The following is a 23,291-nucleotide window of genomic DNA, read 5'->3' on the forward strand; positions in this document are numbered from 1 at the left end:
AAGCTCAATTTGCAGATTAATTATTATAGCCTGTGACTGGTTGAGCTTGTAATAAATCACCTGGGTGAGAAATTGCACAGCAATTAACTGATTGTACATTGTCCATGTAAATGCTGGCAAAGAGGTGTCACCTAATGGAGACTGATGTTGGGGAACTGCAGGCTGCAGCCAGAAGTCAGTCACAGTGCAAAGCAGGTCAGGGGAGTGGGTGGCAAACAAAACCAGAGGCCAAAAAGCTTAAAAACATTCAAATCAGCCTTCAGGAACACATGCAAAACCAATGCAGGATTTTCAGGGACTGGCAAATTATGGTGGAAGCTGGGATTTCTAGCAGGTAGTGCTGGGACAGCAGATCTGGGAGATGAGCCACTGGTCAGGACAGCTCCAGCCCCACCAGTGAGAATCATCATGGACAGATCTCAAGATGATCAACCTTCAAACCACAGGGAAGCTGCAGAAGATGAAGCTCTGGATGCTGCAAGCCTGGATTTCAGAAGCATCCCTTCTCAGCCAGTCCTGCCAAGCCATTCCCTCCCGACAGCTCTTCCATTGCAGCATCCTTTGGATGCAGATCTCATTGGCCTGCTGACCCCAGGCCTGGGGCTGGGTGAGTGCCAGAGATTCCCCAGCTGAGCCCCAGCCCTGGCCAGGGAGCAGCTGGGTCCTCTCATGAGCACTGACACACCGTGCCCCTCTCACCCTCAGCAGGGAGGGTCTGAACCTGCCTCTTGCCACCACAGAGCCTGCCCCAGGCGGCTCCTTTCTGATAGAGGCAGAGCAGTGACAGGTGAGTTTCTGACCTCAGTGTAATTCTCACAAACCCATGGAGAAACTCCACTTTGCTTTTGGAAGCTTCACTGCCCAGCAGTGCCAGGTTTTGGTTCTGTTTGGGCACCACCCTTCAGAGGAACCAGATTTTCAGCTTAATTATTAAAGTCCAAAGCTGTGGGGCAGCCAAGGCTAGAAGTGGCTTTAGAATAGCAAGCCCAAGTGTGTTATATTTCCTAAGACAGGACAAATGGGAAACAAGGTAAGTTTAGAAGCTATTTTTTCACTGTAGAAGGGCTCAAGCCTTGGAGAGCAGTTTGTCACCCTCGGGGCCCACCTGTGGGATGCCCTGGTGACCTCTCCCCCTCCACAGCACCAGCACTCCCACCCCAGGACACTCTTCCTTGGCAGCCCAAGGACTCCCTGTCAGCACAGCACCAGCACTGCTGGGACAGGCAGTCCAACAGGCAGAGGGAGGAAAAGCTTCTCACCTCCTTGGACATGATCCCAAAATGGGCTGAGCAAAGGTGGCACCATCCTGCAGAGCTGAAGGAAGCTGGGAGATAGCAGAGCACCTCAGCCCATCAGTGTTAACAGCTCTCACAGACTCCAAGGTGAGATTCAATTTGCCAAAGGATCTGGGATTTATTACCATGACCAAAGCACTAGGAACAAATGCAAACACTGCTGGGTGGAATCTGTGAACACTACAGCGCTGTGAACACCCATCCAGGGCTCAAGTTAAGACAAGTGGCCAAATCAGGCTGCAGTCTGCATCCAGGGCCAGGACCTTGAGCAGAGCCAGCAAATGTGGATCCTTCCCTAATTCACACCCCCTCCTTCACTGCCAGCTGCCCATGGAGTTGCTCAGCAACACAAGGGCTGATGCTGCCAATTTAACCAGGGTGAGCCTTTGGGCTCCCAGGAGGAGATGCTCTTACCTGACACTGTGCTCCCTGTGCACTCAGCCATGCAGAGCTGCCAGGGAAAACCAGGATCCCTGGCACCCCAAGGTAAGGGAGGGATCCCCCACAGGGCTGTACCCCTGCCTGCATGGGAGGCACCAAGAAAAAGCAGCACATTTTCCTGGCACAGGTGCCTGCAGCCCCCTTTTACACATCCTATCCCAGCAAACAGCACCCTGGCAGCAAACCTCACTTGTCCAAAGTTGCAGTAGGGTTAGATCCATCACTCTCCACAGTTTCCCACTAAGTTCTGAGACAAACCTTGCAGGCAGGCAGAGGAAGCACAGAGCTGCAGCTGTCTTTGACAACAAATTCAGAGGCACATCAGGATCACCAAGATCCTTCTCCAGGATGAAAACAGGCCAACATCAAAGTCCTGCAGCCACTGCAGCCCACAACTGCAGGATTTCCATCACATTCTTTCCCTTTAACTCCCAAATGCAGCTTTTTGTCAGCAGCAGGCCCCTGAAGCACTGGAGACTCCTGGAAGAGGATTTGCTGTGTACATGGTCTCTCCACCAGAGAATCAGGATTTGTCCAAAACCCCATAGCAGCCCCTGACAGCATCCAGTGGTCTCAATTTCTCCTTAACCCAAAGGGCCCTACCCCAGCAAACCAGCAAAAACCCCAAATGCAAAAACCAAAAAGGAAATGTGGGAAGCTCAAATTCATATTTATGATTCTTGATTATCTGCATTATCAGGAATTTAACAGTGCAGTTGGGGGAGCAGAGATAAAACTGTTCCTCCAGCCCCAGAAAGCCCCGTAAGCCACACCTGGAAGGACTGAAGGCAGAATGAAAAAAGTTCATTCTTCACTGAGAAAGAAAACTTTCCTGAGGAATGAAAAGATGACAAAATCTGCTTTGCTGTGGCAGAGCTTCCAGGGAAATGGGGCCAATTACAAAACCTGCTTGGGATTTAGCAGGCAGCTGCTGGGAAACGTGTTGGTTTGTATAGAAAAAGAAATTAGGTTGGAGAATTATTAGAGCTAAAAGAGAGGAGCTTTCCATGCTCCACACCCAAAGTCAATGTGTCTGTAGCACTTAATCCTTATCAACATCAGGTTGCACAGCTGGACCTACAAGCCCATCACCCTGGGGATCACAGAAACTGCCCAGGGTTCCAGCCAGGCTCTCCATCCTGCTGCGGGGAGCTTCAACCTCACATTGCAACACTGGAGCCTTTGGCTCTTCCCCCTGTGGCTCTGTGTGAGGTTTCTTGCTCTTTAACACCACCTGCTGTGTGTGGGTATGGTCTGATTTTCAGTTTCACACAAGTTTTCACAAGTAGGATCAAGACAGTCCCACATGCTGTGCAAAAGGAACAGCTCAGCAGCACCAGGACCCAGCAACACTCAAAGCTGAACACATGGTGAGGTGCCAGTCCTGCAATCCTGCTCCTGGGCCTCCAACACCTCTTGGAGACATCTCTGCTCTCCCCCAGGAATTATTTACCCTTTGGGCTGACACATCCAGTTTATTTACCTGCTTGCCTGGGAGCTGGTTACTTTGCTGCTAGATGGGCTGTTCCCCACAAAACCCAATTGCATCTTTGGTGTCCCTAAGCAGCAAGAGCACCTCTGGAAGGGTCTGGACCTTCATTAGTCTCCAAGCAGTTTTCCATGCAGAAGGGAGAGGTTTCATTAATTACAGGGCAAGCCATTCTCCCAGCAAGGCAGCAGCTAACAAAGGAAATTACTCACTGGCCTCCCAACAGCTACAGCTTAATGAAATGAGGATCCTTTCTCAAAGGCATCATGAGATTTCTGGAGCCTTGCTAGAGCTGAAAGAGGAACCAAGCAGCCTTCAGCCCCAGGGCTGCCTTTGCAGGTAGAATTTCCAATGCCAGAGAAAGGCACTCCATTTTCTTGCAAATGGATCTCATCAAGAGCAATGCTTCCCTGGAGGTTTTCCATCCCAGAGGGTGCCACAGCTCAGTGCTACATCATCCCATCTCACTCCTACACACAGGGCTGGGATCTGGTGTCTCTCCAGCATCAGGGCAAGCACAGGGGGAGCAGCATTTCAGGTGGACTCTTCCACACTCCTGTATCCTCCTTGGAGTCCCTGTTACCTCCTTGCAGCAGAAGAGCTCCTTGACCCACAAAACTTTCCAGCCCATAAAGAAAAGACAAAAACTTACAGGTGTTCTAAGCCTGGTGCTCAATTTCTCTCTACACCACTAGGCAGATCCACCAGGAGCTTTTCCATGTGCAGATACATCATTTAAATGGAATTATGCCAGCAGCAGGGATCATGCTGTTCCTACTCTATAGCCATGCTTTGGAAACGGATGCAGATTTATTTAATATCAAATTCTGACTTTTCTCAGATCTGTCAGGACAGCTCCCTTGGCTTCAGCATAGCTGAAATGCTGAGTGAAACTGAAAGCAAGATCCAGCACACAGCACTCTGGAGTTATTAGCAGTGCATGAATAATTTGGATACAATGTCCTTCTAATGCAAACAGCAGCATTAAAAGTGCAAGAACAGAGCGAGAAGAAGCAATTTCTCTGCTCTCATATGAGCACAGGCTGCTTTCCACCCGCTGCCTCCAGCAAGCTCTGCACCAGGGAACACCAGGTCTGCCTCTGGCTCACTGAACACGCTCTGGACACCAGTTTGTGGATGTTGAGACCAAGGCAGGACCATCATCCCACTTATCTGCACAACTGCTTTGTTACAGCCAGTACAAAGATAATGGCCAGGTGTCCAAAACCCCAGAATTTGGACCCTGCAGCCTCACAGTGCTGAAAACAGAGCCCACTGCCCTCATTCCATGAAGAATGTATGTGAAACACCTCCCTTCTCACCTGCACACTCCAATGACTGTCTTTTTCAGACAAATGAGGTGCTTGGTTTAGTCAATATGCAAGACAAGTCTGGCCAATTGTGCCATCCCACCAGGAGACAGAATTTTTCCCTTTGTGGTGGAAGTCATTAGCAGATTGAACAGTATTTCTAGTTGCAATTGGTCTGATTTTATCCTTCAGACAGGCTCTCACTGTGCCTTTTTTTTTCACAATTAAAGTGCTCTTTGCTATCTGGAAAAGTACTTAAGTGTAATTAAGTCACCCAGTCCTTCATTTGATAAGGACTAAGCAGACTGAGTTCTTGCATTCCTTCCCTCCAAGGCATTTCCCTCCCCATGCCTTCCAAGCTTTCAGTATCCTTTTAAAAACCCCTCATACCAAAGTTGTAGGAGTCATTCTAGCATTTCTGACTCAAAGGGGGGAACAGATCACCTCCTTGCCCTTGCCTTGCACCCTGAAACCAATCCTCCTTCCCACCCAGCAGCAAAAGGCAGGGAGACTTTCCCATCCTCCACTCCCTGGATTTCACCCATTCGATAGCAGGGCTGCACTCCGGCACCATCAGCCAGGGCAGGCATCCTGTTACAGCACTGCACTCTGATAACAGAAGGGTTTCTGTATCCAGGGTTACCTCTGCATGTGTAGGTGTAGCCAAAGGGCTTAACCTTGCCTGCTCCCACCCCAAATCCTTCTGGGCTGCTGGGATCTTTGCTCACACACATTGCAGACCAGTTCTAACTAAACTCCATCCTCATGCTGTCCCCTGCATGCAGGGCAGCTTGCTGCCAGGTATTTCAGCATAAATTCCATCTCCTTTCAGGAGTGTACCAAGGGAAAATAAAAAAAGTTTCTCCAATTGCATTAGTATAAAGTTATGCCTGGCTCGACTTGACACTGTGCAGCCATTTCTGCTGGAACAGCTTCTTCCTTAAATCTGCCCATCCCTACAGCTGCTGACAGCTCCCAGCAATGCCTGAAAAAAAGGAAAATGAGGCTTTCAGGAGAAAGGAGCATGGCTGCTCACTTCAGTGGCATCACCCTCACTTTTCCAAGTCATTGTTCAGAGCACTACATGCAAAGATTGCATCCCAACCTATCCCCAAGTTCAGCCTGAACACACCTTTTAAAACCTCATAGATGGACATTGAGAGATTCCTGACACCAGTTCTCTGTGCTCCTAACCGAAATCAATTAAATAAAAATATTAATTTAGCTGCACACCAATGAGAGCTGTTCTGAAGCTCATGAAGAGTATGTGAAGCACAGCTCAAGCGTGCAGAGGTTTGCAGGGAGAGGCACAGCCCTTGTGAAGTTCATTGCTCCAGGATGACCAACAGCAGCAGCTGCCAGGACATAAACTGCTCCCCAAAACAGCCAGGAGCTCTACAAACCTCTGAGGCAAGCACAGGCAGTAGGGCCCAGCATGGATACCAGTTTTCAAATTAGTTCAATTTTTAGCAACAATTTTATGAGAGAAACAGGGGAAAGCAGCTTGGCTATTGGGAAAGATTTATGGGACAGTCCCTACACGTGTGGCAGGAGCTGCCACATGCAATATTTATCCAAATGTCCCAGGGCTGCTGCACACACAGACTGGACTCCATACCTCCCCCAAGTGCCCCATCTAACATACCTCCTGCCAATGTGGTTTTAGAGGACTAAAAAAAAAAATACCTTTGCTGTGTCAGGTGAAAATTACTCTATCCTTCAGCATAAAGGCTTGTTGAAGAGCAAAAAGCAGACAACTGCCTTTACAATCTGCACCCAGACCCAAATGTGAGTGGCAGAAAGATAACAGCCCTCAGGCACTGAGTGATTTTCAATTTACACAGTTCTTTCAGTGCAGAAATGCACCGCTCATACAAACCTGCCTTTTTACTCCAGATGGAATCCAATCACACAAAATACCGTGCACACATTTGAGAGAAAATTCTCAGGTTATAATTTTAAAACAAAAGGGAGTTACAGCCACAAAATAGCCTTGGTGTGGGCTCTGAAAGTTGTGTACAGCTTCAAATGCAAGAAGCAGCACTTGGCTGGGAAGTGTCAAATCAAGGCCAGTCCTATGCAGGGGTCTGAGTCTTTAATACCTATTTAATGGCCCCAAAGACAGGGCACTATCCCACAGGCAGTGGGACACTTGGGACCAAAGACCTTCTGAGCATCACATCAACCCCACCACACTTCAGCTTGGCTCCTGAAGCCACACACCCAGGAGGGAGGGAGACCAAAGAGAATATTAAGGGGGTTATTAAGTGTCATATAGTGGCAAACTTTCTCCCAGCATTGAAGAGCTGCTGTGGAGTGAAAGCTGGTGGAGAAAGAGCAGAAGCATCACACAAAGGAGTCAACAATCATCACATGAAGCCTCCTCCCACCTTCCTCCTCAGGGCAGGGCATGCGAGCTTCTCCAGCCCACCCCACAAGGGCTGCCATGGGCCAGCTTTCAAGCAGCAGCCCAGTTTTCAAATAGCACAAAGCATAATCAAAACCAGCCTTTCTTCCCACCCCTCAGTGCCTGTTTCACACCAGCTGCCAGCTGGAGACTCATCCCTTCCCACTCCATCCAATAACTGCTGGCAGTTTGCTTCCCCATAGGAAAAGGAAGAGAGCAACATCCTCTTTAGCCCTGTGTACCAAGAACAAATCAACCTGCTGTAGTGCTGTGACTGAAGCTGCCTCAACCTGTCACAGTGCTGTAGATGGCACTCGGTGTTCACAAGGCTGAATTGTTTGTTGGAACTGTTAAAATACCATAATTATTCTAAACTCTAAAATACCATCATTATTCTAAACTCTTACTGTAGCACTTGAATTAAACTCAAGAGCCCAGAGAGGCACACACCAGCATTCCAAATAAACTAAGCAGAGACCTTTGAAACAGCGACACAGAAGAGTTCAGTGGTCCTGGGACTGCTGGTGCAGACATTGAACAGCCTTTCACCCTCTCTGAGCACACAGTTAGCTGCTGCTCCACATCTCATCCTGCTTATGGACTCAGCCACACAAGCATGGCATGAATTGTTTGTTCCATTTGGTTTAAAGTCTGGCATGCACAGAACTGGTAAGGAATAGCCTGAAGCCTCACAAGCTAATGAGACACTGCAGAGCAGATCCTTAATCTCCCAATTCCTTGCCTTAAACAATATTTCCTCCCTCAGTCTTCAGCACTAGCCAAAGGCACCCTAGGTGTCCTGACTCAGTCACTTGTCTCCAACCTGAAGGCATTTCCCTGCCAGGCATCTCCTTTCATGGAATACCCAGCAAGAACCAGCAGGACTTTGAGTGCTTCTCCAGACCAGAGCCAGGGAAGACATTTCCAACTACCTGGTGAGCCCAAACACATGGCAGAAATTATGAAACTTGAGCAAGGAGCATAATCTGTAGCCTCAAACTCTGCACAGTGAGGCTCTTTCACCCCAGGCAGGCACACCAGCGTCAGTCTGTCCAGCTGAACCATGAGCAGGATGCCAAGGCAAATTGGGGAAATGAGGAAAGTTTCAGCTATTCTCTCCAGACAGAAATAACTCAGCATTTCTCCCAACCCAGCCCAGTGCAACACTGAGGTAAGAAAGGCTCTGAACTATTTCAATCAATCTTGCTGGGCTCAGTCCATGCTTCCTTGGTTTTCACATGTAATTAACAAAGTGCAGTTTCCAGTAAGTGATTGCAAATAAATCCTTAGATGCCTAACACACAGCAGCTCCAGTGGCATTTAAAAGCTCAGATTTAGATCAGTACTGGGGGTTCCAGTAGCTGATTGTGCACCACAGCCCCGCATAACGAAACTAACTCTGTTTTCCTGCCACCAAGCAGAGCCACAAGAATTGTCCTGCAGTACAGAAAGTTACACAAAAGGCAATTTCTACCACAAATTTAGAAGAAGACAGAGAAATTTAAGCTCTTTCCATTTCTCAGCCATCAGAAGGCAGTGGTAGATGTCAGCAAATGAGAGCACATGGTGGTTTATGGAAAGATATTAACTGCCTAATCCCCAAAGTCCTGTTCTCAAAGACATGTTTGTTTGGTTTGGTTTTTTCTTAAAAATCTCCTTCTATCTTCCAAGCTCAACCCTGATGAGTGACAACAGAGGTTTAGCCCAGAAATCCTCCTCAGTAATCTCCTGTTTGGAAAAAAGTCTCTTTCCATTGCCCTGCCCAAACTCCTGGCTGTAAAACACTGTGGGAATGATCACAGACATCCTAAAGCAATAAGGAATTTGCCAAAAGACTCCCAGGTGAGGCTAGAAAACAGACAGATCCCACACCTCCCAGACAAGCTGTAACACCTGACACCATTACCTGCTTTGCATCCAAACCCAAATACTTCAGTGTATGTTCAAGGTCTGCCAAATCCTCTTGGAACAGGCTGCCAAACAACCCCTTCTCATGGTCTACTGTAAGAAGTTTAAGTTGTCTAAATGATGCTCTGAATTGAGATGTTTCCACTAGAATATAATTAAACGTAATAAAAATCAGACAGCTGATTGCTGAGCTACAGCTAAGCCACGACTGCAGGTTTTTTTGGGCAGTCACGATGTGGGCATGGCTCAGAGCAACTGTGATAACACTGCAGCTATTGCAGCACACACGAGAATTGAAGCACTTGCCAGTTTTAGGGAGTTTCATACAATCATAGAATGGTTTGAGTTGGAAATGACCTTAAGGCTCATATCTTTCCAGGCCCCTGCCTTGAGCAGGAACACCTCCCACCAGACCAGGTGGCTCAAAGCCCCATTCAACTTGGCCTTGAACATTTGTAATATCCTTTTCTGTCCCAAATCACACAAAGCATCTACACACAAATCCTCCTCGTAGCAGAACATACTCCATGGGTTGCAACAAAGGCAAGAGGATGGGCCATGTTATCCATCTCAGATATTGTTTTCCAAGTGTTGCCATTTGTAAAGTCTGAGGCACAGCTGGTTTTTGCAGAATTACTAAAATATTTCCAAACACCCTGCCAGGAACTGCAGGAGTTGTTAACACAAGGATTAAAGCAGGTAGCTGTACCTGGCAGAGCTGCTCTGCTCCAGCACAGAGCATATAATTCCCACCTCACTGTGCTACATGAAACTAGACAAACAATCCCAAGGCCAAACCTTATCCTGTTTTTTCAAAAAACACTGCATCTATTTACACCAAGTTCATCCAGGAGTTAACCACAAGGAACTTGTGGCTACAGGGACTGCACAAACACAATTTCAGCACAGCAGAAAAGGACTAGAAGGACTCAAACCCATCCTTACACACCCCAGCTCTGCTCCCCACTGGAATAGAGTCAGAAGCAAGAGGGAGAACCAGGAGCAAGCTCCCCTGTTCAGAAGAGTCAGCCAGCCCCTGGTTTTAATCCTAATGGTCTTTTTACATGTTTTTAACATTTTTCCCAAATCAGGAAAAAAAAAAAAAAACAAACAACAAAAAGCACCACAGCAAAGTGGGCAAATGCACCACACTCACCTGCTCCAAGAGCCCACATGCACTGCTCTGGCTTACTCAGTGTGGGGTCTCTCCAGTCAAATCAAGCCCTTTCTCAACTGGGATGCTGGCAGTGTCCCACAAGGGAGTCAGGAACAGCTTTGGCCTCCACCATCAGCTTCCTCCATGGCTTCCCCTGCCACCCTAACAGCAAGGGCTGGATCCTGCTCTGCTCCCTGGTGCCACACACCCACACTCTTCCTCCCTGGCAGCCTCCAAGCTCACAGTCCCACATCCATCATTATTTGAGCTCCCAGAGCAGACCATTCACTCACAATGCCAGGTTTCACCACTGCTCAGCTCAGTGATCATTATTTTAGCTTCTTTTCACGAGCCTGTCTAGAGAACCCAGGAGAGTCAAGCTCCACTCAAAACACATTCAGGTTTCACTCTAAGCAAAGGTAAAAAGTCCCCAAATTTAAGGAAGGAAACCCATTAAAAAAAACCCCACCATAAGCACCACAGCTGTTGTTTCAAAGCAGCTGGACAGAAACCTAATGCTAAAAATTCTAACTCAAACCCAGCATATCTAAAGGGCAAAAGGAGATGCCCCTCACCCTCCATTTGTAAGTGAAGAATAGGAAGTGCAGCCCCCAGGACCACCCACACCCAACTGATGACACTCAGAATTAGGGCTGATAAGAAGATTGAGCTGGGGAGAACACTAGTCCCATCCTGACAAGGCTCTGCTGGTGCCCCTGAGAGGAACAGGACATCCCCCCACCACATGACAGCTAAAATCCCAGTATTGAAAAGAAACATGAACTGAGATTAGTCTTGACATTTCTGGGTCTTGTAATCACAGTAGGTGACAAAAGCAAATTCTGGATCAGAGCTTTTCCCTGAGCAATTTAAACACAGCTATTTTAAGGGAAGACTGAGCTAAACAAAGGGGTGACAGCCTGAAAGTTGAAAGCCACAGGATGTGGAGCCCTGGGATTATGTGATAATCAGGCAATACAAGCAGTCTCCAAACTGCATATATTTTTTGGAAATCAGGGTGAAAAAGCACTGCCCCTGCACAGCCTTCTGCCCCTTGCCCCATCCATGAGTTCTTGACCCCCCACATGCCATGGAGAGGCACTGCTGGCCAAAATCACTTGACCCTCTCACAAGGTGAAGGCTCAATTCAGGAGGCAGGAAGCAAAAATTAAATAATTTCAGTGGAAAATGGAAGGGAATGGTTTTTACATTCATCTCCCTATGCTGGCATCTTGTCAAAGGGCTTTTATTGGGAAACCACAGTTGGAACCAGAGATTCTGGGGGGGAGAAAAGCTATGTTTTTCCTACTTGGGGCTCAGTGCCCCCTGTGAGATATCCCACAGCAACAGGAGACGGGTTTGAGGTGAAACTTGAACTTTTGGTGTGTTTCCCCATCAGATCTGTCCATGCCTTCCCTGGCAGCCAGTCCAGCCGTGTTGGCAGAGGTGTGAGCCTGTGGTGCAGGGGGATTTCGTGTTTTCCAGCCCCACTGGATCGCTGCACACTCCAAGCAGTCGATGGCACCAGCCACTGCTGGAGCCTGAGCCAGGAGAAACAGTGACACCACTGAAGGGACAATCATCCTGCCCCAGTGGGCAGGACACAGCCACCTCCAGACACTTCTGGATGGTTCCACGTGCTTCTGACAGCCCTGTGTCAGGGCACAGCTGAGCCTCTCAGTGATGCTGGGGAAATATACTGAAGAATTTATTGAATTGATAAGATTTTAAGGATTTATGAGAATTTAAGAATTATTTATATAACAATTATTAAGAATTTATTATTTAAAAATTTATTTTCTTTTGAGGAAATGTATTTAAGAAAGGGCAAAATACAGTGAGGAGAGAGGGGGAAAACGTGGTAGAAGGTCCTGTGAGCAGCGTGGTTGGGTGGAAGAGGGGAGGGACAGGTGGTCCAGGTGCTGCATTGATTTCCAGAAGCACAAACAGAGTAGATACCCAAGTCTGGGACTAATATTAATTAGCAACAATTAATTTTGTTTTGTTTGTTTTGGTTTTTTAGGTTTTTTTTGTTAAACCCAGCCTGTTTTACCCTTATCATTTATTGATGCGTGATCTTCCTGCCTTTTATTCCAACTCATGATTTGTTTACCATCCCTTCTCCCCATCCCGGCTGCGGAGTGTGGGGTGGGAGCGGCGGGTGTTCAGCGGAGGTAGCTCAGATCCCGGGACAAATCCCGGTGCGCGGCCCCATCCCTCCGCAATGCCCGGCCCTGGGTGTCCCGGTCCATTCCCGGTCCCTTCCCGGTCCCTTCCCGGTCCGTTCCCGGAGCCCGGTTCCCGCCGCTCTCCGTCCTCCGATCCGCCAGGGGGCGCGGTGGCGGCGCCCGTCCCTCTTGGCGGCGCTCGTGGCCGGCGGCGGAAGGACGCTGGTCCTGCACGTGCCCATGGAGCCCGGCGGGTCCCGCCGCCTCAGGTGGGGCGCGGGGGGGAAAGCGGGGAGGCACCGGGGGAACCCGCGGTGAGGGGGCTGAGGACGAGCCGTGGGGAACCGGAGGCACCCGCGCTATGGGAGGTCGCGGGAGCACCGGGGGAGCCTGCGCTATGGGGCACCTGGGAGGCACCGGCGGAACCCGCGGTACCGGGGAAGAGTAGGCACCGGCGGGAACCACCGATGAGGAGGCCGGGGAGGTGACGGGGCCTGGGGAAGCACCGCAGGAATCCCCGGTACGGCGATCCGGAAGGGCTGCCGGAGTACGGGAGGACCGAGCAGGCCGAGCATTGCAGTCCGGGGCTGCCCGCGTCCCGGGGCTGGGCGGCCGCACGGAGCTCCGGGCCGCTCTCCTGCCCCTCACCACCCCGCTGTCCTCCCCAGCACGGCGGAGCAGCCGGAGGATCGCCAGCCCGCGGGGAGCGGCCGCGGGCAGAAGGATTCCTTCCCCGACGGCTCGGCCTGGCAGGCGGAGAGGCTGCGGCGCTGCTCCCGAGAGCAGTGGCGGCTGCTGTCCGAGGAGCGCCCGGAGCGGCCGTGAGTCCATCCCTGGGAGAGGCGCTGGGAATGGCTTTCCCCGTGAAAGGGGTGATGCCTGCGGGCAGAGCACAGCTCGGGGGTTACGGCTGGGATCGAGCTGTTGATAGCAGGAGGTGCTGGTCAGCACAGTAAGCCCCCCGCAGTTCACCTGCACTCAATGCCCCGGTTGGAGCAGCAGCAGTGCGACGCAGCCTGGCTGTCCCTGAAGGAGCACAGGGACACGCTGGCACACCTGTGGCTTCGGAAAGTTCTTCACAGGGCTCTTGGTTTTTACAGGTGTGTGTAGCCTTTGCAGGTAGCAGCCACTGCCTTCTTGGGCATGATCCAAGTTACAGAGCGTCTTGTTGATGCTCCTGTGTGGCCTTGTGCAGATTTGATCAGGTGTCAGTGTCCCTGGTTTATCAGTTTTGGTGGTTTCAACCCTGCTGCCAGATGTTGGCACTTATCACCTGGGAGACATTCACACCCGCCTCTCAACACAGACCATCTCTGCTTGGCCTACAGCGATTAATTTTTCCCTGTGAGTCCCCGTGGGTGGGGTAGAATGATTTGAGGATGTCTTGGTGGCAGCTGAGCAATTGTATGATACAGAATCATGGAATGGTTTGGGTGGGAAGGGACCTTAAAGATCACCCCATTGGACTCCCTGCCATAGGCAAGGACACCTTCCACTGGACCAGGTTGCTCAGAGCCCCGTCCAGCCTGGCCTTGAACTTCTTCCCTGGGCAACCTTAGTGCCTCTATATCCACATATCCTGGCTTAGGCCATGCATTTCCAGCAAGCTGCTGTAGCCTGTGGACATGTCTGTGTGGTGCTGACTAAAGACACTTTTAACTGGTTGGTGATGGTAAAGTGGTGCTGCTAGATCCAGGGGATGATGTCTTTCTAATGTCTTGTAAAAACACCACCTGGAAATTTCCTGCCTTTTGACACCTTCCTGAGCTTGTTGTGTTGCTACACCAGGAGCTGACAGTAGGCCACACTAGCAGTAACAGACTAATCTTTAACCTTCTCAGGGGGAATCTGGTGAAAGCTGAGTGGAAGCCAGAACAGGGCATCGTGGAGCTGAAGTCCCCTGCGGTGAGTGCTACAGAGTGTGCTCAGTGCCATCATCTCCTGCTGCCTCACAGATTCCTTAATTTGCTTCTTGCTATGGTAGGGAGCCTGGTTGTCAGCAGGGAACAGCCAGAGCCCATCAGGGATTTGTGTTCCTGTTCCAGGGGAAGTTCTGGCACACCATGGGGTTCTCGGAGCGAGGCAAACAATGTCTGCTGCCTGAGGAAGCTCTGTATCTGCTGGAGTGTGTAAGTAGGATGAGGGCACTGGGTCCTCACCGATTGGAGGAGCTGTAGGAACTGACAAACATCTGGTTCACAAGGAATTGTCTGTTTTAGTGTGTTGCTGCTGGACCTTGTACTCTCAAGCAGCCTCTGTGTCACTGACAGAGCGTGTTAGTTGGATCTGTGTCCAGTTCATTTAGCTTAAGCAGAGATCTTTGGAGCTGCTGCTTGGGATTTATTTCTAGTATATATGGCAGAAAGAAATTTAAATGTGTCAGACAGAGGAGTGAGACCACTTCTGTTCAGTGCTCCTCTGCTTGCAGAAATGCTGCTTAGGGCTCAGCTGGATGTCTTTGCTGTAGAGAGGGTTTTTTTTATTTCTCTCTATCAAAGCCTGTTACCTGAATTGGTGCATTGATCTAAAGGGAACTTTTATCCCTCAGCAAAACAAACAGATTGTGAGTCCTTAAATCTTGGTAGCAAAGGTGGGGCTTTTTTTACCCCTGACATTCTGACATATCCCTGGCATTCTGACAAATAGTTTGTAAACAAATTAATGACAATAAAATGGTTTAGTCAGATGCTGAGTAAAAAATCTCCCCAAAAGCAGAAAATGCCAGTGAGATACCTTCAGCCTATGTCATGGAAAAGGTGTGGTTCCTAGGGTTTTGTTTTCTTTATAAGTAAACACCAGATAAAAAAACAAAAAGGAGGAAGAAGAGGCATAGTAGCCTAAAACTGCCTCCTGGAGGTCATTTGCTATTCTCTGGGGAAGTTACCTAAAGGATCTCTGGGTCTGTAAAAGAAGTAAGTGCTTCTGAGGAGGCACCAACTGATGCCACTGACCTGAAGCTGCCATTTGTCCCTCTGCTTCAGTTCTCAGTTATGCTGGTCATAAGTGCTTTTGTTGTTATGCTGTGTCCTGAATCACTCAGATCATCAAAGTGAAAGTATCTTTTAAAGCAGTGATTATTTTATCAGCTGCATCCTCCAAACACATGCAGGAGCAGGAGCTGAGAGCTGTGGGTGGGAACTTCTTACCTGGCTGATCAAACTAGGGTATGGGGGAATTGGGTATGGAGAAGGGACTGTAAGTAGTCCAGGTGGCTCATGGGGAGAGATGGATATTGTGTCAGGGAGGGTACTGGGACCAGCTGAGGGAAAGGACTGGTGTGAGCTTGCATGGATTTGTTCCCATGGTTCAAACCAAGCTTCTGCCCTGCAGGGCTCTGTCCAGCTCTTTTACAGAGATGTGCCCCTGTCAATCCAGGATGCCTATGAGACCCTGTTGTGCCAGGAGGCAATGAGCCTATCACATTACCAGGTGTGTTGGGACCTCCAGCTGTTGCAGGAGGATGAAGGCAGAAAGCCCAGCCTCTGCCACACAAGCTCTTCCAAGTGGCTGGAAGCAGGGTAGGATGATCTGGGAGGGAAGGGGAGGGAAGTCATCCTCAGTTGTTCCCACTCACCTTCTTCCAGATGTTCAGTTTCTGTTTCCCCACCTTTGTTTTGGGTCCTAACCCCTGGTATTTTCTCCTCTGCCAGTGCCACACTGTGTTCACTCAGTCATAGTGGAACTGAAGTAAATTGTGTTTAGGGCTGTCATTTAACTGTCTTGCTTTCCTTTGCTCTAAGGTGTTCAGCCACTTGAAGCAACTGGGTTATATTGTACTGAGATTTGACCCCAGGTAACCAACTTTTCCTTCCCGTGCTGCTTTCTCCTTCCTGAAGACCCTGAGACTCTCTGTACCCACTGCCTGGCCCCAGGGAATGGCAGAGAAGAGGACTTTGGCCTGCATTCCACCTCTTGAGAGGATTAAAGGCTAAAAGTAGCACTCTACCTTTCCTTCCTCCTCCCTCCTGAGGAGGTGATTTGGAACATGAAGTGGGGCATGAACTGAGGGCCATCCTGGTTCCACTTGGGCATTTTCTGTGCCTTTGGTTGCTGTATCCTGGGGGCTGAGCAGATGGTAGTTCCACAGCCTCACCTTGCTCTCAGCCTCTGTGTTGGTCTCTTCCAGCACTGTCCCGTCTCCCTATGAGAGGCAGCTGAGCTTGGAAAGTCACTGCAAGAACTCTGGGAAACACCATCGCAAGAGGAGGAGGAGTTCCAGCCCCCGGTAAGGATGTAGCTCAAAGCCTTTTCCCGTCCTCTTCAGACCATGCTGGCTCAGGAACAGCTGCTTTGCTGCAGTGTCCCCAGGCCTTCCTGCTGGGGGTGACCTTGTCTGGCACAGTTGCTCTTGGCTGTCCCCAGGCTGTGCAGCACTTTTCCTGAACGCTTTGCAGTGTTCCCTTTTGTCACATGTGTGCTTCATGCTAGGGCTAAGAGGGACATATTGCCCCCAAGTCCCCCAGTTTCGATGCTGAGATGCCACAGAAGAAGGGGAGAGAGGTCAGTGCAAAAGGAACACGTCAGGTGCCTCCTCCTAGTCTGTTTCAGCAGGAGCACAGCTACCATAGTGCACCTCTGTCCACCTCCTCAGTCCAATTTACATGCCAAGACTCAACAGCAGAGAGCAGAGTTGCGTCCTGGGGCTTGCATGTGTCCAAAACATCACCACAAACTGACAATGAGTAATTTTGCTCATAATTCTGACAGTTCCCAGGAGGTGGCGTCAGCCTTTCAGAAACGGGGAGGACGAGATTGGAGAGTCTCTGTTGACAGTAAATCAGTTCCTGAGGAGTTGTGGAATTATAGGAACTGGGAGATTAAACTGCTGGTCTAAGAACTGCCCCATCTTCTCTGGAATCAGGGTTTGAATCTCACACCAGTAAGAAGTGCTGGCTGGCAGGTTTCTGGCAAGCAGGTTGCTGCTTTGGCTGAAGTCCATCATATTTGCATGGAGGTGTTTGGGTCAGTGTCTGGGCTGTGGATCTGGCATGGCAGGTTGGGAATATTGTCTATACAAAACAAGGCTGGGATTCTCTTGGGTGTTGAAGTCAAGCCTTGTGCAGGACTTCTCAGAAGTTTATTCTGCCTTTGGCATTCACTGTTTAGTTTTGGCCTGCTTTTTTCTTTTCTCATTTGTCTCCCAAGCAAGGAGGTTGTTGTCAAGGGTTTGCAGACCTGTCTGGGGGTTCCTGACACATTCACTGTCGTCCCTTCAGGCTTGGCTGATTGCATTCTTCCTGTTAGCAGGGAGCAAGAAGGATTTAAAGGAAATAAAGTTCTACCATGTGCTCTCCCTGAATTTTTTACTGTTCCTTTGTCTTTAGGTTGCATGAGAAGAAACATAAAGTGTACGAGGACCTTCCAGAAGCTGAAGGGACCTCCGGCAAAGATGGAGATGACCATGGAGACTCCATTCCTGTGGATGAAGATCCCTTGTCAGTGCAGCCAAAGGAACCAGATGCTGGCAGTGCAGAGGGGGAGTCAGTGCCAGTTCCTCTTGATACAGGACAAAATGACTCTCTGAGCTTCTCCAGCAGGCAGACTGGAGACCACAAGGAGAGCAGCTCTGGCACCCATGCAACCCGCTGGGATTTTACCACCATCACCTTTCCCAACGTGGCCTCAGACCAGCCATGCACACATCTGCCCTCCCCTGACAACAGGCTCCTGCCAGAGAACGTGCCGGGCAGGGAGGTGGACGCAGCTTCGTGGTGCACACGGATCAACCAGAAACAGGAGAAGCTGTCGCGGAAGGAGAGGAAGCAGCGGGAGAGGGAGAGCAGATACAAGAGCAGTGTCAATGCTGACCAGGAGGTGAGGCGCTGCTCCAACTGGCAGGAGTACAAAGCCCTCTTGGAGCAGAGGAGACAGCAGAGGGTTTGGAAACGACCGTCACACCTGTGGGACCAAGCTGTCACACCACTGCTGCGGCCAGAAGAAGTGACCTCACCAGGTAGTGCTTCTGGGAATTTGACAGGGACCATTCTTTCCAACCCCCCAGCTGTGAGAAAGAGTGCCTGGTATGCAGCAGCAAAATGGATGACATGGAGAAGCTGAACATCAGTCTTGGGGGCAGTACTTTGATCAGGAGAATCTTTCTATAGCCCACTCCAGTGCCAGGATAAAAGGGCCTTGGGAGGGTTTCTAATCCATTCCCCATGTCCTGCTGTATTGCATTCCTTCTTGCTGGGCTGTTAGGGAAGTGCAGTCAGGGCCAGCAAGATGCAAAGCAATTGCAGAGTGTCTGGGCTGTGTGCTGGGAGGAGATGAGGAAGTTGAGGTCTTTGTAGTAGCCAGTGGTGACTGTGGAGCTGCCAGCCATTGTCAGAGGAGGAAGGTTCGTGGGTGGTGTGGAGTGCATGGAGTGCCCTGGGAGGGAAATTGCTGGTCTGATCCTTTTCCATTCCTTCTCCCTCCAGCTGCGCTTCTCCAGCAGATCAGTGTGCTGCAGCCCTCCCACATCCTGGACGGAGCCTCCCGGTTAGTATCCAGCCAGTCAGCTGGGAGCTCTTGGGGAGCAGGGAGTGTCTTGTGACTGTCCCGGTTTGTGAGGTGCTCCCAGCAGCAGTCTGGGAGCTGCCTCACATCCAGGGTGCCAAGAGAATCCAGTGCTCTGCTCCATGATCCCCTTGCATCTCTAGTGAGGGGGTGGCATTTCTGTGAAGTACCAGGTCTTGCAGCAACAGAGCCAGGGCTTTCCAAGCCAATTAAAACAGCAGGGTTCCTCTCTTACCCCGCCCTTCCCTCTCTGCATCCCAGCCAGGTATCTCCTCTAGAGGTTTGATTGGGTTTCACCTGTGCCTCATCCCTGGAATGTGCTGCCATCCCTGCTTCAGTGATTACAAACTCTTGGGTTTAGGTTTTGGCTTCTGCTCCTGCCTCAGAGTCTGTTTGGTGCTTGTGTGCAGTCCCTGCAGTGCTTTGCTCCTGTCTTTGTTAGTGCTGCTTCTTGCAAGGGCGTGTGGGGTAGATGTGAGCAAGGATCTTGCTGTGGTCTGGCTATAGTAAAGCTCTGGAAAGTAATTAGAACCGTTGCAGGGTCAGTCCTTCGAGAAGTGAAGCTTTCAAGGGACCCAAACTAGTCAAAAGTAGACCAAACTAAAGGGAGTTCTTGCTCCCTCTTTTCACTGTTGGACCTTGCAGTGTTTTGATCCCAGACCTGTGTGGCTGTGTTCCTCTGCAGGCTGCAGGAGGACCCAGAGGCCATGAAGATAGACTTCAATGTGTACCAAGCAGATGCTGTGTCCAAGTTTAAGAAGACGAACCCTGGGAAGCCCCATGTCAGGATGTGTGTTCGGAGGTACCCCTGGGTCTTGTGCTATTTCTGAAACTTTGCAGTTTTTTGTTGTGGAAATGAAGTCCTAATGATCTGTAAATGACCCAGCATCTTGTGAGCTTTACAGATCATCAGTGTCTCCCTTGAGGGTGGTCCTGCCCAAGATTTTTTTTCTTTCAGTTCCTCCTTTGTTGGAGGCTGGCTGATGGTTCCCCCCACACTTGCACTCAACCCACACTATTTGGTCATCTGGTTGCTGCTCATGTCTGGGTATTACCGGGAGTCAGGAGAAAAAAGCCACAGCTTTTATGCAATGCGTAAAAATTCAGGTAGAACCCAGTGCTGTGGGAGCTGAATCCTTAGTCAGTGCAGATCACTGTGGGTTTCTGCAGAGATGAACCTCTCCAGAGCTTGCTACAGGCTCTGAGCCATGGGTTCAGTATTTTATCTTTGTCAAGTGTAATGTTAAGATCACTAAGAACAGAGGGTAGGTATCCCCTTTCTTGCTGGATCCGGAATCTGATACTTAAACTCCATAGCTAGGTACAAAGTTCAGTTTCTGCCTTTTCTCATTTTGCTTTACTAAAACTGTCCCTCTGCTCTCTGCAGCTGTAGTAGACAGAGCAAGGAAGGTGGTAATGCAGTTTTACTAAGGTATGTCATGAGCCAGTAGGATGATCCTTGTTGCATAAATATTTTCATTGATGAGCAAACAGACTCTGCAGAATTGAAAAGAGGGAAAAGCAGGTCAGATGTCAATCCCAGCAACCTAAAGATCTTCCCAGCACAAAGGTATTAAGATTGCAGTGGATTGGCCATTTGCCAATATCGCAGTGAACCTCATCTAATGGGCACAGCGTGGAGCAGTGTGCACTTATCCTTGTTTTTGGCAAAGGATTCAACAGCTCCCAGTTCCCAGCATACTGGGTACTCACTCTCAGGGCTGGCAGCCTCCTGCTTGGACTGAAGTGGGTGGGGAGGATCACAACAGCTCCTCAGGCCAAAGGGAGCTGTTGTGATGGCTGGCCAGGACAGCTTTGCCTCTGTGTCCTTGCTTGGAGAACAAACAGGATGTTTTTTTCTCTCTGTAGCTTTGATGAGCAGATCCCGTCCCTGCGGGCTTTGAAGCAGGTGACGTATCTGAGTGGGGACGTCCCGCTGGTCTTTGCGCTGGTGGATCATGGAGAAATCACCTTCTATTCACTGAAGGAGTTCAAGCTGCCCGTCGATGTTAATCACTGAAGTTGCTGTCACTTGCAGAAATGGGATGGGATAAAGGGAAGAGCTTTACTCAGGAGTTGTTTTCCTGATTAATGGAATATTACAGAAAACAGAGCCTGTCATAACTGGAACTGTAGGAAGTTGGCCACTTTATTGGCTATTACAGACTTCATCCACCCAGATGGCTCAGACATAGTGTGTAATTTACAGCACACAAGTGTGTTTGGCTTAGCTGGGCATTTCTGGGCAGGAGTACACACTGCTTTGTTCTTGAAGCTGCTGGCTCTCCAGCTTTTTCACCTCACAGACCACCAGCCTGCCTTTCCTGGGTCATCTTTTGCTGACTGCAGACCATTAGAAAACACTTTGCTGGTGATCTTTTTGTCACATGTAAAGAACCACTGTGCTATACCTAAGGAATGGTTGGAGTGTCACTGAGGTAAGTCAGGGACAGAATAAGCTGATCAGTGCTGGTGGCCTGAGCCTCTGTCATTCAGCTGTGCCAACGACCGTCAGATCAGATTCTGGTCTGAAAAAGGCGCAGCCATAAACTCAGTCACCTGGAGGATAGTTTCCAGGCACTTCAGAGCAGGAAACTGTGCCTTGAACACAATTCATCAGCCAGAGGTCACAAAGCCCCAGAGCATTGCAGAAGGCAGCTTGGCCTCCTGCAGCAGCTGTGCTGAGATGTATTTTGGCCACACAGTGTTAAGCCATGCTAAAATTTGACCACCACTATCACCACACTGCATCTGACAGTCTCACCAGGGCTGAACTGCAGCCCCTCTCTTTCAGCCCAACATCCTCTTTCCTGGCTGTGGATCCTTGTTATTTCTCTTGCACATGGGAGGTCCTTGAGTAAAGGAAAAAGCTACAAATTCCTCATGAGCCTTCCAATCTGCTCTCCACCAGGATATCTAGGTACCAAATTTGCTTTAGCCTCTATGCCAAAAGTGCCAGGTGCCAGAAGGTCTGCTCAGTGGGTGGAAGTGAGCTAAGCATGGCTGTGTTTGATATCAAAGTTTTCAGAACTGTAATAACAACTGGTTTAGATATGTTTTATTTGGTAGTTTTTAAGTTCCTCTTGGAGATGTGGAGAAGGCTAAGCAATAAAAAAATCCTTTTCCAACGACACAAGCTCCTTGGTGTGGTTCTTAATTCCCCTAGAAATGTTAGGTTATGCAGAGGGAGACTGGAGGCTACTGGGACCCGAGCAGCAGCAGCTGGTGAACGCCTGCTCAAGGTCATACAAGCCCGTGGCTGTGTAACCCTGGTAACCCTGCTCCTACGCCTTGTGCTCTTGGCTGCAGCCGCTGCCCTGTTCCCGAGGAGGGCAGCGTGACTCAGAGCCTGGAGGTGTCCCTGCATCCGCGTGCAATTCCTGGCGGCACAGACACCTCTTCTTCGCTCATCCTTCGTCTTCCTCCTGCGTGGTCAGAGGTATCGTAGCCCAGGGTGCTGGGGCTCTGCTGACAGCAGTTTCACACACACCTCAGTTATCTGATGCTGGAAGTCGGCAGGGCTCTCCTGAGGTGAGGGTCTGGTAGCTCCTCCCACGCTCCCTCCTCTTCCTCTTCCTCCTTCCAGCAGTGCTTTGGCTCTGAGAGTTCTCCTTAAGGCCGGGGTTGGCAGCCCCAGCTGCCCTCAGCATTCTCCCAGACTGTTTTACAGATTAAAGGCAGTGGGAAGGGAGTTTCTAAGAACAGGCGTAGCCAGGAGAGCTCCAGCCTGACCCACAGGGCTCATGTTTGTCCTGGAATTAGGTCAAACTCACTCCTGTTGATTTCAATCAGTCTCATCTCCTTATGCCAAGGTGGAATTGTATCGATGAACTCTACGAGAGCCACCCAGTGAGTTTCGCTGGGGCAGAGACTCCCTGATTCAGCACAAGACAATTACAATTTAATAACCACTGAAGGGAGGATTGAGAAACTGTGGCTGCCTTGCTCAGCACCATAACATCTGATGGTGCCTTTACCCACCCCAGAATAGAAGCATGATCCAGACTGATACCACCGCTCCATTTTGGCCTGTGATGCAGATCGGCTGAGCATTGCAAGGAGAGAGCTGAATATTTAATGGAAAAACATTAGTTTTGGAAACATGGGTGAAATACTGTTACTGGAGCCTTGTCAGAAGTAATTTCAAGCTTTTGCACGGATGCAGAGTGGGCAGACCTTCGCCTGCCATTACTCTCTACATACATACAACTTCCTTGTCCATCTGCTGTTCCCTGCAGCACGACACGGGCTGGCTGCTGCCGGGCTGTGCAGCGAGACTTGTGTTCCTCTCTCTAGCGAAGGCTTCGACCTTGTATGTAAAGTCTGTCTATTTTCTCATGCAAGGCTGTGAAAGTTGGGAGTTTTCTGGCAGGGCTGGAGCCGGGAGGAAGGGCGCTGGATCCCGGCCCCGGAGGCGGCTTTGCCGGCCTTTCCCCGCTGCCCTTTCCCGGTGCCGGGTGCCCGCGCTCCCCGAGCCGCCCGGCGCCGCTCCCTGATTGGCTGCAGCGAGCTCGCTGCTGAATTATTCATGAGCGAGCTGGCGGAAAGGGAGGTGGACCCGCGGCTCGGCCTTATTTGCATGCGATGCCCCGCCCACATACGCGATTTGCATGGCAGGC

The 23,291-nt window shown here is 50.0% G+C and overlaps 1 protein-coding gene across 5 annotated transcripts; it reads left to right on the forward strand.

Annotated features, from left to right (window-relative positions):
• Window positions 1-12,389: 12,389 nt before the first annotated feature.
• Window positions 12,390-21,803, forward strand: TSEN54 (tRNA splicing endonuclease subunit 54). Of its 5 annotated transcripts, none has more exons than XM_058852559.1 (12): window positions 12,390-12,443; window positions 12,843-12,995; window positions 14,016-14,079; window positions 14,220-14,303; window positions 15,505-15,603; window positions 15,915-15,967; window positions 16,301-16,399; window positions 17,499-18,127; window positions 18,594-18,654; window positions 19,358-19,474; window positions 20,060-20,104; window positions 20,542-21,803. In XM_058852559.1, exons 1-12 carry the CDS (start codon window positions 12,415-12,417, stop codon window positions 20,690-20,692), a joined length of 1,584 nt encoding a protein of 527 aa, XP_058708542.1. In that variant the 5' UTR covers window positions 12,390-12,414; the 3' UTR covers window positions 20,693-21,803. The 5 variants fall into 5 exon arrangements, with proteins under 5 accessions (XP_058708542.1, XP_058708543.1, XP_058708546.1 ...); XM_058852562.1 differs by lacking the exon at window positions 12,390-12,443 and adding an exon at window positions 12,464-12,694 and having other exon boundaries at window positions 12,843-13,274; XM_058852564.1 differs by lacking the exons at window positions 12,390-12,443; window positions 12,843-12,995 and adding exons at window positions 13,147-13,274; window positions 13,370-13,518.
• Window positions 21,804-23,291: the final 1,488 nt, after the last annotated feature.

Source organism: Poecile atricapillus, chromosome 17 (genome assembly GCF_030490865.1).
Source record: "Poecile atricapillus isolate bPoeAtr1 chromosome 17, bPoeAtr1.hap1, whole genome shotgun sequence".
In the NCBI taxonomy this organism is placed as follows: Eukaryota; Metazoa; Chordata; class Aves; order Passeriformes; family Paridae; genus Poecile; species Poecile atricapillus.